Raw genomic sequence first — 19,518 nt, forward strand, 5'->3', positions numbered from 1 at the left:
AGTTTTCTCATCCTCCCTTCCCCTTTCCGCTATGTTATGTATCCCTGTTTCCTTTTCCGACTTGCTCTGAATGACGTTCTCTATTCTTGCCCTTATTTTCACTCCTTGGTATTCACCTCTGTTTGCATTTTCCTCCTTTTCTTGCTCCTTTTCCCCTGTTTTCCACTCTTTGTATAACTCTGGCAAGCTCCTTAGAAACTTCCTTACGCTTTCTAGGTTTCCACTTTTCAATACCTCTCTTATGCTTAACCAACTGTCCCTTTCACTGGGGCAAATCCAGAAATGACTTTCTTGTTTTTGGTCATTTGTCATGGTTGCATGAAGCTTTGTACATGATATATGTGATGTTTTACCGCATATTTCACAATCAATGCCCCTCATGTTTCTCCCAAAGATTTTTTACATATACAACAGCCTTTATTCCTGGCCATGATTACTTTTAAACAGGTGTATGTGGTGGCTGGTGTATTTGTTATGTGCGGCTGGTGGTGGGGTGGCTGGTAGGTGGGATGGGCTGGGCGGTGGGTACAATAGGAGGAAGGGGCTGTGCGGTGGAGTGGTTAGCTGGGAGATAGGGTTTGGGGTGGGAGATAGGTGTGAGGATTTCTAGAAAGAAATGCTTTCTGTTGTGAATACTGCATTCACTGTTGTGTGTACTGTGTTCACTGTTGTGTGTACTGTGTTCACTGTTGTGTATATTGTGTTTACTGACAACTCGACTATTTTTTCTTATTTCTACAATCTATACATTTCTTAATAGCTCCACAAGATTTGTACAACCTTTCGTGTTTCCACTGTATGTGGGATGTATTTAATACAGGGAGACTTACTATCCCTCAAAAGCATTTATACATCACGTAGACTTTTCCAATCTGGGTATATTTCACGAGCTCCCCACATACACAAGTCAGTCGCATATTTTCTTGCTAAGATTGGGTTACTTGTGGTGTGGGGTTTATGGTGTTATATGGTAGGCCTTTGTGGTTGCCAGGTAGCACTGCCAGACGTATGGCTGTAGACCTACCCCGGATATATGGCAACTCTCGCATGCGATCACTCACCTAATTATACTCACCTAATTGTGGTTGCAGGGGTCGAGACTCAGCTCCTGGCCCCGCCTCTTCACTGCTTGCTACTATATCCTCTCTCTGCTTCCTGAGCTTTATTATACCTCTTCTTAAATCCACTGCTGTACACTGGATGTCAGAAAGGTTATACACTATATTTATTCACTGCATTATACTGCATTATACCTGGAGTTCATTACCTTTGTAAATTGTGAGTTCATTACCTTTGTAAATTGTGAATTCATTACCTCTGTAACTTGCGCAGCTATCAAAACTTTGAGGCCCAGTCCCTGGACCCATTATGTACCTCTGTAATCTTTTGACTACCGCCCACTGGATGGGTATGTGGTGACTACCGCCCACTGGATGGGTATGGGGTGACTACCGCCCACAGGATGGGTATGGGGTGACTACCACCCACTGGATGGGTATGTGGTGACTACCGCCCACTGGATGGGTATGGGGTGACTACCGCCCACTGGATGGGTATGTGGTGACTACCGCCCACTGGATGGGTATGGGGTGACTACCGCCCACTGGATGGGTATGGGGTGACTACCGCCCACTGGATGGGTATGGGGTGACTACCGCCCACTGGATGGGTATGTGGTGACTACCGCCCACTGGATGGGTATGGGGTGACTACCGCCCACTGGATGGGTATGGGGTGACTACCGCCCACTGGATGGGTATGTGGTGACTACCGCTCACTGGATGGGTATGTGGTGACTACCGCCCACTGGATGGGTATGTGGTGACTACCGCCCACTGGATGGGTATGGGGTGACTACCGCCCACTGGATGGGTATGGGGTGACTACCGCCCACTGGATGGGTATGGGGTGACTACCGCCCACTGGATGGGTATGGGGTGACTACCGCCCACTGGATGGGTATGTGGTGACTACCGCCCACTGGATGGGTATGGGGTGACTACCACCCACTGGATGGGTATGTGGTGACTACCGCCCACTGGATGGGTATGGGGTGACTACCGCCCACAGGATGGGTATGTGGTGACTACCGCCCACTGGATGGGTATGGGGTGACTACCGCCCACAGGATGGGTATGTGGTGACTACCGCCCACTGGATGGGTATGGGGTGCATAATAAACATATTAAACTAACATTGTACTAAAATAGTTTTTTTTATCACACAGCTGCTTGGCCTATGGTAATTTCCCTCTTATACTTCCATTTAAATTTATTTGACGCTGAATTCTCAGTGTTGGTAGTTTTGTTTATGCTTTTTTTCCTAGCTAGTCTACTGCCTTCAGTACGGTTACCCTTAATGGCAGTCCACGTTTTTCCATTTTCACTCAACAGTAATACAATTTACTGCTTCCCTTGAATGGTAACACTTCTGTTTCCCAACATCACTGGGCTTAGACTGAGTCCTTGACACTTTCAATATTTTGCAAGGATCACGTACGTGCTAATCACAGTCGACATATTAGCCATTCACGGCATCACTGTTTCTTTTCCACCGTTTTTTCCCTTTTAGGGACCACTACTAACACTTAAGGAAACTGAGCCCACACACACACGTGTGTCCGCCTACCTGTCTACTCTTCATGGTATTTATCAAACCAATCGTAGTGTAAATAATTGCACATGAACTCTCTCCAGGTAAACTCTCCAGGTAAACATAATATTGGTGGGGGAAATACGTGGTAAATCAGAAAACTAACATCTAGTTTATATCTTAATGGTCATTTTCTGTTGTGATGTGTTAGCTACGCTTTAACTGGTAACTTCTGCGGTCAGGTACAACAGCACCTTGAAAGTGCTTGTGATATGCTAGCTCTCATAGCACACTCCTACTTCCTAGCACACTTGAAACAGGCAGAGACTGGGAATGACAACGCTACAGAAAGTGCTAATCAAAACAGATCCCAATGGATTCCCTATTAACTAGGTCCAAAAGAGATAAAATGATCATTGGAGTCCCACGATAACAATATGAATCAGTTATTCATTTCAATTTTTAATTCAGTCAGTATTTTTTGAACAATGCATATCTGCATATCTCTCTTTCCTATTGTTTTGGTAAGTTTTTAATTGAAAGAACCAATAACTGTTATAATTATTAATATAGGAAAAATCTTATAAATTTTAGGTAAGCTTGTTATAGACTAACATTACATGCTGGCTGAATCACCCACACTAATATGCAGGAGAAGAATATAACATAATAAGCAAAAGAGTTAACACATACTCGTTAGCTTCATCGGCTACACTAAAAGTCTCCCACACTGCAGATAGTTGTTCTCCTCGCAGGTTGGTAGCGATCACCTTGAGCTGGTAACGACGACCTCCGCTAGTCAGGGCGTGAAGGTTGTTATTGCCTGCAGGTCATAACAACATTCAGCAATTTACAATCTTCATTGATAATGTAACATTATCATGAACTACAACACAACACAGAACCACATGAACTACAACACAGAGAGCTACATGAATTACAACACAACACAGAACCACATGAACTACAACACAGAGAACTACATGAATTACAACACAACACAGAACCACATGAACTACAACACAGAGAGCTACATGAATTACAACACAACACAGAACCACATGAACTACAACACAGAGAGCTACATGAATTACAACACAACACAGAGCCACATGAACTACAACACAGAGAGCTACATGAATTACAACACAACACAGAACCACATGAACTACAACACAGAGAACTACATGAATTACAACACAACACAGAACCACATGAACTACAACACAGAGAACTACATGAATTACAACACAACACAGAACCACATGAACTACAACACAGAGAGCTACATGAATTACAACACAACACAGAGCCACATGAACTACAACACAGAGAACTACATGAATTACAACACAACACAGAGCCACATGAACTACAACACAGAGAACTACATGAATTACAACACAACACAGAGCCACATGAACTACAACACAGAGAACTACATGAATTACAACACAACACAGAGCCACATGAACTACAACACAGAGAGCTACATGAATTACAACACAACACAGAGCCACATGAACTACAACACAGAGAGCTACATGAATTACAACACAACACAGAGCCACATGAACTACAACACAGAGAGCTACATGAATTACAACACAACACAGAGCCACATGAACTACAACACAGAGAACTACATGAATTACAACACAACACAGAGCCACATGAACTACAACACAGAGAACTACATGAATTACTACACAACACAGAGAGCTACATGAATTACAACACAACACAGAGCCACATGAACTACAACACAGAGAGCTACATGAATTACAACACAACACAGAGCCACATGAACTACAACACAGAGAGCTACATGAATTACTACACAACACAGAGAGCTACATGAATTACAACACAACACAGAGCCACATGAACTACAACACAGAGAGCTACATGAATTACAACACAACACAGAGCCACATGAACTACAACACAGAGAGCTACATGAATTACAACACAACACAGAGCCACATGAACTACAACACAGAGAGCTACATGAATTACAACACAACACAGAGCCACATGAACTACAACACAGAGAGCTACATGAATTACAACACAACACAGAGCCACATGAACTACAACACAGAGAACTACATGAATTACAACACAACACAGAACCACATGAACTACAACACAGAGAGCTACATGAATTACAACACAACACAGAGCCACATGAACTACAACACAGAGAGCTACATGAATTACAACACAACACAGAGCCACATGAACTACAACACAGAGAGCTACATGAATTACAACACAACACAGAGCCACATGAACTACAACACAGAGAGCTACATGAATTACTACACAACACAGAGAGCTACATGAATTACAACACAACACAGAGCCACATGAACTACAACACAGAGAGCTACATGAATTACAACACAACACAGAGCCACATGAACTACAACACAGAGAGCTACATGAATTACTACACAACACAGAGAGCTACATGAATTACAACACAACACAGAGCCACATGAACTACAACACAGAGAGCTACATGAATTACTACACAACACAGAGAGCTACATGAATTACAACACAACACAGAGCCACATGAACTACAACACAGAGAGCTACATGAATTACAACACAACACAGAGCCACATGAACTACAACACAGAGAGCTACATGAATTACAACACAACACAGAGCCACATGAACTACAACACAGAGAGCTACATGAATTACAACACAACACAGAGCCACATGAACTACAACACAGAGAACTACATGAATTACAACACAACACAGAGAGCTACATGAACTACATTACAACCCGGAGAGCTACATGAACTACAACACAACCCAGAGAACTACATGAACTACAACACAACCCGGAGAGCTACATGAACTACAACACAACCTGGAGAGCTACATGAACTACAACACAACCTGGAGAGCTACACGAACTACAACACAACCCGGAGAGCTACATGAACTACAACACAACCTGGAGAGCTACATGAACTACAACACAACCTGGAGAGCTACATGAACTAAAACACAACCCGGAGAGCTACACGAACTACAACACAACCCCTTGAGCTACATGAACTACAACACAACACTGAGAGCTAAATGAACTACAACACAACACTGAGAGCTACATGAACTACAACACAACACTGAGAGCTAAATGAACTACAACACAACACTGAGAGCTACATGAACTACAACACAACACTGAGAGCTACATGAACTACAACACAACACTGAGAGCTACATGAACTACAACACAACACTGAGAGCTACATGAACTACAACACAACACTGAGAGCTACATGAACTACAACACAACACTGAGAGCTACATGAACTACAACACAACACTGAGAGCTACATGAACTACAACACAACACCTCCTCAAGGTGGCTCCTTGGCACGTTGAACAGGCTCTTTGAGGAATTAGACCTTTTGGTCTCCCTCAGACCGAACCTAATTACCCCCCAATCCCCCCTTCTCTATACCATCCTCCCTTTTCCCTTCCCTTCCCCCTCTGAATTCTCCCTTTTCCCATCCCGTTGTAGCCTCTGGAGTCCTTCCCTGTGGGAAGTGTGCCAGGGTTCATCCCACTCTGTGGGTTCCTTCGGGAGTAGTTTGGCGTGGACTCTGGATCATCTGGAGGTGCCCTGCTCTGTTCCCGGATTTCCAGGAGGTGGGACGGGGTGTCCTGCTTTGACTGTCGTGAACTCCCGTCCTCAGTGTATATTGCGGGACATTGCCTAGAGGTCTGTAAAATGATTCATACTCTTCAATAGTGTCGAAATTGTTGGCGCTAAATACTGCAGGTCTGCGGCGGAGTGCCCAGTGTGCGGTGCTGCTGATGATTCCGATACATCTTGCAGTCTTCCCCTCACATGCCTTAATTGCAAAGAAACTCACCCTTCCTTTTCCTGCTGATGTCAGATCATGAAATCCGTTGTCTTAAGGAAAGTGAAGGCCTTGCTTATGCTATCGCTGTTTCTCGGCTCCACCTTAGAGGGAATCTTATACAAGAACACAAGAAAGAAGGAACACTGCAACAGGCCTACTGACCCATGCGAAGCATGTCCATGCCACCCCCGGTTTAGAACAATGACCACCTAGTCAGGTCTCTTCCACTTAAGGAAGGAGCACTGCACCAGACCTGGTAGCACAAGCTAGTCAGGTCCAACTCACACCCACTCATGTATTTAACATAAGAACATAAGAAAGGAGGAACACTGCAGCAGGCCTGTTGGCCCATACTAGGCAGGTCCCCTACAATTCATCCCTCTAACAAGCACTTGACCAACCCAATCTTCAATGCTACCCAAGAAATAAGCTCTGATGTGCAAGTCCCACTCAGAATGTGCAAGTCCCACCTCAGTGATGTGCAAGTCCCACTTATTTTTAAAACTACACAACGTCTTAGCTTCTACGACGGTACTCGAGAGTTTGTTCCACTCATCCACAACTCTATTACCAAACCAATGCTTTCCTGTGTCCTTCCTAAATTTGAACTTTTCCAACTTGAGGCCATTGCTACGAGTCCTGTCTTAGCTGGATATTTTCAGCACCCTATTTACATCCCCTTTATTTATTTATTCCTGTTTTCAATTTATACACCTCAATCATATCCTCCCTAATTCTACGCCTTTCTAGAGAGTGCAGATTCAGGGCCCTCAATCTATCCTCATAGGGAAGATTTCTGGTAAATGGAATCAGCTTTGTCATCCTCCTCTGTACGTTTTCCAGTGCATTTATTGAAGATTGAGACACTTATGCAGCATATGGGAATCTTTATTCAGGAAACGTTTCGCCACACAGTGGCTTCATCAGTCCAATACAAAGAGGAAGGCGTAAGGAGAGGAGGAGTATGAGGTAATCAGTCCCTCAGCCTGGAGTCGATGTGTTCAGTCCATCAATCTTGTAGAATGTACAGCATAGGGCCGTAGACGTGGCTTATATACTGTAGTGAGGTGACTTGAAGCAGACGGAGGCGGGATCATAGTGGTATCATCCACTAGTCGAAGTAGGTCTTTGTCCAAAGGTTGAACAAGCGTTGAAGAATTCTTTGTAAGAAGATCCCATGATGCTGCAGTGTCTGACAGTTGTGATGAATGGTTTGAAAAACCATATGCTGCATAAGTGTCTCAATCTTCAACTTGTCGGTTTTTCAAACCATTCATCAGTGCATTTATTCCCATTCTGTAATATGGTGACCAGAACTGTGCAGCATAATTCTCTAATTCTTTTGCGGTTTTGCCAGCTGAAATTCCCACTTCTTTACCTTTTCCTACCTTCTTCATCTCGCACACTAGTTTCTCAGTCTGCGAGGCCTCGCAAGCCTGCACCTTTTTCGAGTCTATCACCTGCAAAGTAGAACCTGCCCAAGTCTGTTCGCATTCCTCTAATGCTTACAATTAAGAACATAAGAACATAAGAAAGGAGGAACACTGCAGGAGGCCTGCTGGCCCATACTAGGCAGGTCCTTTACAATTCATCCCACTAACAAAACATTTGCCCAACCCAATTTTCAATGCCACCCAAGAAATAAGCTCTGATGTGCAAGTCCCACTCAAATCCAACCCCTCCCACTCATGTACTTATCCAACCTAGATTCGAAACTACCCAAAGTCCTAGCCTCAATAACCCAACTAGGTAGACTGTTCCACTCATCAACTACCCTATTTCCAAACCAATACTTTCCTATGTCCTTTCTAAATCTAAACTTGTAATAAAGTTGGTAGAATTACCGACAATATGTAAAGTAAAAGGACACAAGTGCAACTAATGTGACATTTATTGTGGCAACGTTTCGCTCTCCAGGAGCTTTATCAAGCCATTACGGCTTGATAAAGCTCCTGGAGAGCGAAACGTTGCCACAATAAATGTCACATTAGTTGCACTTGTGTCCTTTTACTTTACAAATCTAAACTTATCTAATTTAAATCCATTACTGCGGGTTCTCTCTTGGAGAGACATCCTCAAGACCTTATTAATATCCCCTTTATTAATGAACATTAAAATGGTATAAAATACCGACAGATTGTTAGGTAAGACACATATGCAACAGTTAGGTATCTTTATTTTGAAACGTTTCGCCTACACAGTAGGCTTCTTCAGTCGAGTACAGAAAAGTTGATAGAAGCAGAAGATACTTGAAGACGATGTAATCAGTCCATCACCCTTAAAGTTTTGAGGTGGTCAGTCCCTCAGTCTGGAGAAGAGCATTGTTCCGTTGTCTGAAACAATATGAAGTTGGAGTGAACGAACGAACGAACGAAAGTTCAGGTAAGATCCCAAATGGGATGAGCGGGGAAGACGGGACAGACGAAGAATAGTGCTGGAGAGGAGTGTTCTTAGTCGTAGAAATAGAGCCAGGGCTTAACCCAGCAGCAAAGGCGATCGTGGGACAGATATTGAAAAGAGAAATTCCGGTTCTTCTGTTGGGACTCCGGTGGGGTGAGCTGGGAGTAAGGGACTTGCGACCTTTAGAGCTAGAGAGGAGTGCAGAACTGAGTCATGTCTTAACCCAAAAAAGCTAAGGCGAACGTGGGTCAGAGAATGGTACCTGTCTTAGAAGGTACCTGTCAGCGGATCCAAGGTTATTTGTAAGTAGGGTTAGGAGCAGGATCATGCAAGGAGTAGAAAAGGTTGTGTTGGTTTGTGGGTCTGCGAATGTCTTCGTCAAGGAGAGAGGTCCAGTAGTCATGTCGTGTCTCAAGTTTGTCTATCTGTCTGTCACTGAGCCTCTTCCAGTACAGATTCAGCGCAGGGACGTCTAACTGGGCATGGAGAGACTCGCTTGTGGCGAAGTCCTCCCATCTGACATCAAGCACCCAGCGCAGCGCCTTGTTCTGGACACGCTGCAGTTTAAGTAAGTTTGTTTTTGCTGCAAGAGAGAGGGCTAGAGGAGAGTAAGTTATCAGAGGACGTATTAGGGATTTGTAGAGGTGTAGTTTGGTGCGTTGAGAGGCATGTTTCAGCTTGTAGAGGCCCGCAAGGGCCTTACTAGCTATTGCATGCCTTGAGTGAATGTGTCCGTGTAAACGAAGAAGGTAGTCAAGATTAACGCCAAGGACAGTGACAGATTGTGTGATAGGGAAGTAAGTGCGGGTGTCAGCTGTTCTGAGTTCGACAGGTAATGGAGGATCACGTTTCCTGTAGTTAAAATACGTAATGCTGGATTTTGCTGCATTGGTTTTGATCCTCCATTTTTGTTCCCAGATGGCTATCCTGTCAACCTCATTTTGTGTTTTGTGTGTGAGTGTATCTATATTGGCATGAGTGATAAGTTGTGTAATGTCGTCTGCATAGGCTAGTGTGATGGAGTTGTGGTATATAGGTGTTGGAATGTCGTTAGTGTATAAAATGTAGAGGGTAGGGGAAAGGACAGATCCCTGGGGTACTCCAGCATTTAGTGTGAAGTAGTCAGAGTAACAGCCTTGGAATTTGATTCTCATGGTACGGCCGTCTAGGAAGTTGCAGAGGAGTTTACGAGTATTGAGAGGCAGGTTGAAGTTAGTGCAGAGTTTGTACTTGAGCCCCTCGTGCCACACAGTGTCAAAAGCTTTTTCAACGTCTTTTGCAACCAGGGCTGTCCTGTTTCTTTGTTTTGTGTTTATGTGGATGTAGTTGAGAATGATGTTAATGGCATCCTGTGTGGATCTGTGTGTTCTGAAGCCAAACTGGCCATCTGAAAGTAGAGAATTATGTTCCAGGTATCTGCGAAGGCGATGATTAATGAGTTTTTCAAAGAGTTTTCCTAAAGTTTCGAGGAGGCTGATAGGGCGATAGTTTCTAGGGTCAGAGTGATCTTTATTGGGTTTAGGAAGGAGGATAGCAGTAGCAGCTTTGAAGAGGGAAGGGAAGTATCCAGAGGCAAGGGAGGCATTGAGGAGGTTTGTGTAGGCAGTAATGATAGAGTCAGGAAGGTGTTTCAGGATAATATGGTTTAGGCCAGAGGCACCAGGAGCCTTTGGAGGAAGGTGTCTGAGGAGAGTTTTAATGTCTGTGTTGGTGAAAGGAGTGTCGAGTTCTTGGGAGGAGGTAAGAGTGTCTAGATGTATGTGGCTGTCTGGTGTTGTTTCTTGTGTGTGTGCAGTGTTCCAGTGTTCTATGTTCTGAATGTGTTGAATAACGTTAGGGTGAGGTGGGTGAGCGTGGAAGATGTTCTCCCAGATGTGTTTGAAGATGTTGGTAGCAGCCTGTGGGTCTGAGATGTGTGTGTTGTTGTGGGTGATGTGTTTGAATTTGTTGGTGGGAGTAGTGCCTCTGATTTTTTTGATAAAGTTCCAGAAGGCTTTAGTGTTTTTAACACGCTGCCTGTCCGCTTGTTGTATTAGTCGTGACCAGTGATTGTTGTGGTCTTGGTCTAGGCTGTGTAAAATGTTGTTTCTAAGGTAAGTGAGATCTAATCGGACTTGATTAAATCTATGTGTGTTGTAGAGGAAGCGGTTGTGGTAGCAGATAATTAGTCTTCTTGTTCTGAGTGACGGTTTGAAGGAATAACGAGTGGTGTGAGTTTTCTTTGGTATTGCGATGTTGGCTGCTTGTGTAATGGTGTCCTGGATGAGATCAAGTTGAGTATCGATGTCAGAGATAGGTTTGTTGTTGTAGTCATAGGTGAGGTTAATATTGTCTATGTGTTGTTTGAAAGCATCCCAGTCAGCGTTCTTGTAGGAGAATGAAGGTGTGGTTGGAATGAGGATAGGGTTGGAGGAGATGTGTAAGATGACTGGGATGTGATCAGAGCCTGTAATAGGGCCAGGTGAGATGTAATGTTGAAATAGAGAGCTGGCTCGGTTTGCCAGAATGATGTCTGGTTTGCCTTGGCCCGTGTGGTTGAAGAAGGTATTGAAGTCTGGGCCAAGATGAATTAGGTGTTTATGGTTTGTGAAGTTGAGTAATTGGTGACCAAGTTGGTTGTTACTGGTGTGATGAAAGGCAGTGTGTTTGGCATTCATGTCAGCTAGTAGGTAAGTTGGTGTGTTGGTGTAGTTGAAGACTAAGGAGAGGTCGTGTATGTTGAGAGTAGTGTTTGGGCGAGCATAGGTGGTGAAAAAGATAAAGGGGCCAAGGTGGGTGTGTATTCTGACCGCAAGACAGTGTTGGTGAATAAAAGGGATTGGGAGAAATTCATGTTTTATGTTGGAATTGACAAGGATGGCAACCCCATCGTGGGGATCATAGGGGGACTGTAGTGCAGTATAACCATAATGGCGGATACATTGAGGGGCTTTGAGGCAGGTACTGTTTAGCAAAACAATATCTGGCCTCTCTGCTTCAAGGAGCTCGGCCAGTAGGTGTCTAATTGTAAAGTAAGAACGTACGTTGAACTGAATCGCCTTAAACGTGATTTAATGGTTTCGTCTTAGCAAAGTTAATGTCGGGGGAGGAGTTTGGATTAAAGCCCGTGATAGTGGTGCCATCAGTGGATGTGTGTTTGTAGGTGCTACGGACCCGTTTCCTGGAGGGGGAGGAAGAGATGGATCTGTTTTTATGTTCTTTGGTCTGTCCGTTAGAAGTTGGGGTAGGTTTAGGTTTGAGTGGATTTTGTCTGGAGGAGGTGGAGTTGGACCTGGATGAGGTTTTGGTTGTGGTGGAGTGGGCGAAGGTGGATGCAGAGGAAGTGGAAGTTTTGGTAAGCTGTGAGGAAGTGGAAGCTTTGGAAGGGGATGAAGTGGGTAAGGAAGTGGGGGGAGGGGTGGTCGTAGCAATAGCAGTAGGGGTGTTGGTGGGAGGTGTAGAAGTAGTGAAGAGAGGTAGTGGAGGAGGAGAGCTGGTGGGAGTAGGAAGTGGGGGGGTGGGAGAGAGGAAGGAGGGAGAGGTTGTAGGAGGCTTGGAAGAGAAGCAGGAAGGAGGGATAATTAAAGAGGGAAGATTGTTAGCAGACAAGATTAGGTTAAGGACATGTGAGTAGTCTGATTGGTAAGCTTGTGAGATTACCATCGCAGAGTGGGCAGCAGTGGCAAGTTGACAGTTAGTTTTGTAGTCTAGTGTGGGTGTAGAAGGAGAAGTGCTTGTAGTCTGTGTGTTGGTGTTTGATGTGTGTAGAGTAGAAGAGGTAGACCAAGTGCGTGGGGAGGCCCAGGCATTGGGGGTAGGGGAGGGAGGTGTGGAAGGGGAGGGAGGTAAGGAAGGGGAGGGAGGAGCAGGGAAGGGGTTGGGTAGGGAGGGAGGTTGGTTTGCTCTGAGGGAGGAGAGAATGTGCTTTCTAGAAGGGCAGGAATTTGCAACTGCAGTGTGTGACCCGCCGCAGTTAGAACATTTAAGGGGGAGGTTGCAAGTATTCCAGAAGTGGCCAGTTGCTGAACATCTGGAGCAGACTTGTGTAGATGTGCATGTGTTTTTGTCGTGGCCGAATTTGTAGCATTTAAGACATTGTGTGATTGGGTGGAAGTTCGGAGTGAAGAGAGCGTTTGGAGGAATGCGGATGGTCTTGGCAAAGATTCCTTGACTGAAGAGTGTAGAGGCGTCAGCAGGAGTAGAACAGCGTATTTTGAGAATGGTAGAGTTTTCTGGTCTGTAAATATCGTCAACAGAGACTTTGTTCTTAGTACTGATATCTTTTATTAAGTCTTCTTTGTCTGTGTCATAGGCTGTCAGGAGAGAGTAGTCTACGTGTTTAGCAATGACTGTGCTTTTGGCACGGTGCTCAGGAGTCCAAATAATGGTGAAGCCTGCGTTGAGAAGTTTTTGTCTGGTATCACTTGAGGTGTACGCTTCGTAGGAATGTTTGTCAAGAAGGAGTTTGAAGCCTGAGTTGGTTTTGAAGACTTTAAGTTGAGGTGCACCAGTGATCTGATATAATAAATTTTCCGGACAGATAGTGGCATCAGGATTAGAAAATTTGAGGTTTAGCGAGAAGGAATTGGATTTAGTAGAAGCAGAGGCAGGTGTGGGAGGTTGGGGGAGAGTGGAAGGGGGGTGGGAGGTGGAAGGCAACGAAGGCATCGTCTAATTACGAAAAGATGTAATTGGAGGTGACAATCGGCCAAAAAGTGAGAGTGCTCAGCTAGGCAAGTACGTGTAAGTAGACACATGTACTTGCCTGGCGCAGGACACTGAGGAGGTGAACTGTAGCTTGATGGAGCACTGTATATCCTGAGTGGTGGCGAGACTGGCTGTATGGCGTGCAGTCGACAGGCGAAGAGAATTCAGGCAGCAAGAGGCTTCCTGCCCTTCGGTCGGCAACCACCGACGTACCAATCCTGATGGTGGAGAGGAAGACGAAGGTCCAGCAAGCACTACTCAACACGGGGTAATTTCGAGAGAGGCGAGATCGTCGATGTGTTAGGTAAGCACACGTCACCACTCGAGCTAAGTCGCTAGATCGCTTCTCACTGTCGAAGTGTTCTCGCCCACACAGTGGGCTTTTTCAAGTCACAAACAGAACTACCTGGGGTGTTGTTAAAGATTCGCCGGTATTTTCCCGGCCCGGGCCCTTCCAAGTGGTGGCCCGGCACTGGCTCCCTGTCTAGGGAGTGTCTGAGACCTAAGTCTCCCATGGGAGGAGGCACAAGTACCCCCCTCATCTTGTAAGGTACAAACTCGGGCTCTGGCACCAACCATGCCCTAGAAGGGCAATGCATGGTGTCGATCGTGCTAGCGCTGTGCTCTCCTGTGTGGAGTGTCGTGTGTTGGTGTTCATTTTCATTCATGTTGATTCGCAGGTCCTTCTGGCCCAGGTCTTCTCCAGATGGTGACCCGGGTGACTCCAGGAGCTTGATAAAGCTCCTGGAGAGCGAAACGTTGCTACAATAAATGTCACATTAGTTGCACTTGTGTCCTTTTACATATTGTCGGTAATTCTACCAACTTTATTACCGAGGCTTTTGTAGAGTTCAGTACAGGTCATGGTGTCAGTATTTGAAGGAGAAGTGTAAAAGGTAAGGTTTTCCCATGAGGGTTTACTGGAGTCGTCGTTATCTTCCTCTTCTGGAGTGGATTCATTGGGAGAATCTACAATGGTGGTTGCCGGTGACTGAGGGTCGACAGGAGCAGCTGTAAGGTGTAATGATTGTGTAACAGCAGGCTGGGAGAGGTGGGAGACGGTGGTTGAGGCAACATGATCAACGTTGTCAGCGGTGGAAGTGGTTATAGAAGTTACAGGAGCAGTTGCTTGGGCAGGAGACAGGTCTGCAGGTGCAGTAAAGTTCAGGACGTTGGGAAGGATCTTGAGTATGTCTGCTGAAGGTGTGGAGTCCGGAAAATTGAAGGCAGGCATGTTGTTCAGACGGAATAGTTCGTTAATAGTGGTGTTGAAAGTGCCGGGGTTTGCTGCGTTTGCAAGGTGTGCATACACCATGCAGTACAGCACCTTTGAGGAATCTCCGTCTGGGAGTGGAGAGAGGGAGTTGCTGGGCGATGGTGCCTGTAGATTAGCGTGTAGAGTCTTGGTGGTGTCGGTTTGTGGTTTGGTTATTGCAGCGTGTGTCGGTGAATTGGAGGTGTTCTTCAGAACTTTAGTTTTCTTCAGTATGATTTCTTTCCTGATTGGGCACTTAGCTGCAAGGGTATGATGATTACCCTTGCAGTTTAGACAAGTTGGTGCTGTAGTAATGGTGCAGGATCTGAAATCGTGTCCATCATTCCCACATTTTGAACAAAACTTCTTATCCTTGATGGGGCAATCCTTGGTGGTGTGTTTATAGGAGTAGCAGGTCCAGCAGTGGGAGATGTATGTGAAACGTTCTTGTTCTATATGACTAGCGTGGATGTGGTAATATGAGATGGCCAGACCGTCAGAGAGAGCTTGGGCAGCCATGGAGATGTCTGAAAATGTAATCTTTAGCATAGATGAGGCGTTAGGGATCTTGTAGATGCTGTCTACCGAGGCCCAGGTGTTTTGTTTCTCAATAGATGTCTTCAGTGCTTCAGTAGAGAGAGAGGTGACCATATTGTCCAGTCTTTTCACAAAGACCGAACGTTTCGACTTCAAGAATGGAGACGGGGATAGAGTGAATTGTTGTGTTTGTAGGGTCCTGATTGAAGAGTCGTCCATAAGTTTTGATGCTTCCGTGTCGTCTGTGCAGACGACAATGAAGGAGTCCTTCAGAGAGTGGATTGCCGTAAATTTGACCTGCAGGCGGGTCTTAACGACAGTAGCTAAAGCTAACTTCGAGGAGTCATTTATTGCACCATTCACAGGCTTGATTTTCACACGATTCGACAGCATTGTGAAAAGGATGTGATGTCGAAGAGAGTCTTCTTGACTGTACTGACGATGTGTTCAGTCCATCAATCTTGAGTAGAATGACCTACGAAGATTGATGGACTGAACACATCGACTCCAGGCTGAGGGACTGATTACCTCATACTCCTCCTCTCCTTACGCCTTCCTCTTTGTATTGGACTGATGAAGCCACTGTGTGGCGAAACGTTTCCTGAATAAAGATTCCCATATGCTGCATAAGTGTCTCAATCTTCAACTTGTCGGTTTTTCAAACCATTTATCACAACTGTCAGACACTGCAGCATCATGGGATCTTCTTACAAAGAATTCTTCAACGCTTGTTCAACCTTTGGACAAAGACCTACTTCGACTAGTGGATGGTACCACTATGATCCCGCCTTCGTCTGCTTCAAGTCACCTCACTACAGTATATAAGCCACGTCTACGGCCCTATGCTGTACATTCTACAAGATTGATGGACTGAACACATCGACTCCAGGCTGAGGGACTGATTACCTCATACTCCTCCTCTCCTTACGCCTTCCTCTTTGTATTGGACTGATGAAGCCACTGTGTGGCGAAACGTTTCCTGAATAAAGATTCCCATATGCTGCATAAGTGTCTCAATCTTCAACTTGTCGGTTTTTCAAACCATTTATCACAACTGTCAGACACTGCAGCATCATGGGATCTTCTTACAAAGAATTCTTCAACGCTTGTTCAACCTTTGGACAATGACCTACTTCGACTAGTGGATGGTACCACTATGATCCCGCCTCCGTCTGCTTCAAGTCACCTCACTACAGTATATAAGCCACGTCTCCGGCCCTATGCTGTACATTCTACAAGATTGATGGACTGAACACATCGACTCCAGGCTGAGGGACTGATTACCTCATACTCCTCCTCTCCTTACGCCTTCCTCTTTGTATTGGACTGATGAAGCCACTGTGTGGCGAAACGTTTCCTGAATAAAGATTCCCATATGCTGCATAAGTGTCTCAATCTTCAAAGTTGGTAGAATTACCGACAATATGTAAAGTAAAAGGACACAAGTGCAACTAATATGACATTTATTGTGGCCACAATAAATGTCACATTAGTTGCACTTGTGTCCTTTTACTTTACATCATTTAACTTATAAGTACTAGGGTTATGGGCACTCCCAAGCTTCAGAACCTTGCATTTATCTACATTGAACTGCATCTGCCACTTTTCTGACCAAGAATAGAGTTTGTTTAAATCCTCCTGAAGTTCCATAACATCTACGTTTGAATCAATTATCCTACCTATCTTTGTGTCATCGGCGAATTTGCTCATATCACTAGTAATTCCCTCATCAAGATCATTGATATATATTATAAACAACAACGGGCCCAAGACTGATCCCTGTGGAATGCCACTTGTTACAGATCCCCACTCGGATTTAACCCCATTTATGGACACTCTCTGCTTCCTGTCAGTGAGCCATGACTCGATCCACGAGAGCACTTTTCCCCCAATGCCATGAGCTGCCACTTTCTTTAACAGTCTATGGTGTGGAACTCTATCAAAAGCCTTACTAAAATCTAAGTAAATAATATCAAATTCTTTATTGTGGTCAACAGCCTCAAAAGCTTTACTGAAGAAAGTTAATAAATTAGTTAGACAAGACCGGCCTCTTGTGAATCCATGCTGAGTATCATTAATCAAGCTATGCTTATCGAGATGGCTTCTTATAATCTCAGCTATAATTGACTCTAGTAATTTGCCTACAATTGAGGTCAGGCTTATTGGGCGGTAATTTGACGGTAACGACTTGTCCCCTGTTTTAAAAATAGGAATTACATTAGCCATCTTCCACATATCAGACACTACACCTGTTTGAAGAGATAAATTAAAAATATTAGTTAATGGTTCACAGAGTTCCATTTTGCATTCCTTAAGAACCCTTGAAAAAACCTCATCAGGACCCGGCGACTTACTTATTTTGCTTCAGTCTGTCTATCTGCTTCACAACCATCTCACTAGTGACTGTGATGTTACATAATTTATCTTCTTCTAGCCCACTGTAAAAATTAATTACTGGAATATTGTTAGTGTCTTCCTGTGTAAAAACTGAGAGAAAATTATTATTTAAAATCAAGCACATTTCATTCTCTTTGTCAGTAAGGTGCCCATAGTTATTTTTAAGGGGACCTATCTTATCTCTAACTTTTGTTCTATAGACCTGGAAAAAACTTTTTGGGTTAGTTTTAGAATCCGTAGCAACTTTAATTTCATAGTCCCTTTTAGCTTTTCTTATCCCCTTTTTAATGTCCCTCTTAATGTCAATATACTGATTCATAAGATGACCCTCACCTCTTTTGATACGCCTATAAATTCCTTTCTTATGCCCTAGTAGATATTTGAGCCTATTATTCATCCATTTTGGGTCATTTCTATTTGATCTAATTTCTTTATATGGGATAAACGCTCTTTGAGCAGCATGTATAGTGTTCAGAAAACTCATATTGATAGCTCTCTTCGTTACCCCAGTCAACAGATGATAAGTGTTCTCTAAGCCCATCGTAATCTGCTAAGCGAAAATCTGGGACTGTTACTGAGTTATCGCTACTATCGTACTTCCATTCAATGCTAAATGTAATTGATTTGTGGTCGCTAGCACCCAGTTCCTCTGAAATTTCTAAATTATTAACAAGGGATTCATTGTTTGCCATAACTAAGTCAAGCAGGTTATTTCCCCTTGTAGGTTCTGTCACAAACTGCTTCAAAAAACAATCCTGAAATACTTCTAAGAAGTCGTATGATTCTAAATTGCCAGTCAAGAAATTCCAATCAACATGACTAAAGTTAAAGTCTCCTAGAATTACTACATTATAGTGCCTTGTGGCCTTAGCAATTTCCTCCCATAGTAGTTTTCCTTGGTCCCTATCTAAGTTTGGGGGACGGTATATCACTCCTAAAATCAGTTTTTCATGCCCCTCTGAAAATTCTATCCAAACAGACTCTGTATATGTTACTTCAGACTTAATACCCGTTTTTATGCAACAGTTCAAGCGATCTCGGACATACAATGCCACCCCACCCTCCTTCCCAATACTTCTATCTTCTTGGAACAATTTAAAACCCTGAATATGACATTCTGCAGGCATGTCCCGACTTTTTGAATTAAACCACGTCTCAGTTAAGGCAAATACATCAATGTTACCTGCACTAGCAACTAATCTCAACTCGTCCATCTTATTCCTAGCACTACGGCAATTAGCATAATAAACATTGAAAGACTCTCCTTCCTGCTCATTTCTATTTTTCTACTAAACCTATTACTGTCCTTATCACCCAAGGTCCCTGGCTTTTCAATATCTACCTCGTTCTTATTATTACTAGTTCCCCCAGAACTCGTAATATTACTACACTGGGACTTCACTGTTTTCCTGCCAAAACCCATACCACTAACTATTCCTAGTTTAAAGTCCTAACTGCTCCCTCCACTGCAGTTGCCAGTGCTCCCACCCCACACCTAGATAAGTGAACCCCATCCCTGGCATACATGTCATTTCTGCCATAGAAGAGGTCCCAGTTGTCAATGAATGTTACCGCATTTTCCTTACAGAATTTGTCCAGCCAGCAATTGACACCAATTGCCCTGGACAACCATTCATTTCCAACTCCCCTCCTTGGCAAAATACCACATATGAGAGGGTTCCCACCCTTACTCCTAATTATTTCTATTGCTGACCTATACCTGCTAATCAGGTCTTCACTCCTACGTCT

The 19,518-nt window shown here is 44.2% G+C and overlaps 1 protein-coding gene across 2 annotated transcripts in view; it reads right to left on the reverse strand.

The window, feature by feature from the left end:
• The window catches only part of LOC128692771 (angiopoietin-1), a 178,020-nt gene that overhangs the window by 22,051 nt on the left and 136,451 nt on the right, over window positions 1-19,518 (reverse strand). For both annotated transcript variants that reach the window (XM_070090105.1, XM_070090104.1), the window contains one exon: window positions 3,286-3,415. In XM_070090105.1, the coding sequence (XP_069946206.1) occupies window positions 3,286-3,415 (130 nt within the window). The remainder of the gene's footprint in view (window positions 1-3,285; window positions 3,416-19,518) is intronic.

This window comes from Cherax quadricarinatus, chromosome 30 (genome assembly GCF_038502225.1).
Source record: "Cherax quadricarinatus isolate ZL_2023a chromosome 30, ASM3850222v1, whole genome shotgun sequence".
NCBI classification, from domain to species: domain Eukaryota; kingdom Metazoa; phylum Arthropoda; class Malacostraca; order Decapoda; family Parastacidae; genus Cherax; species Cherax quadricarinatus.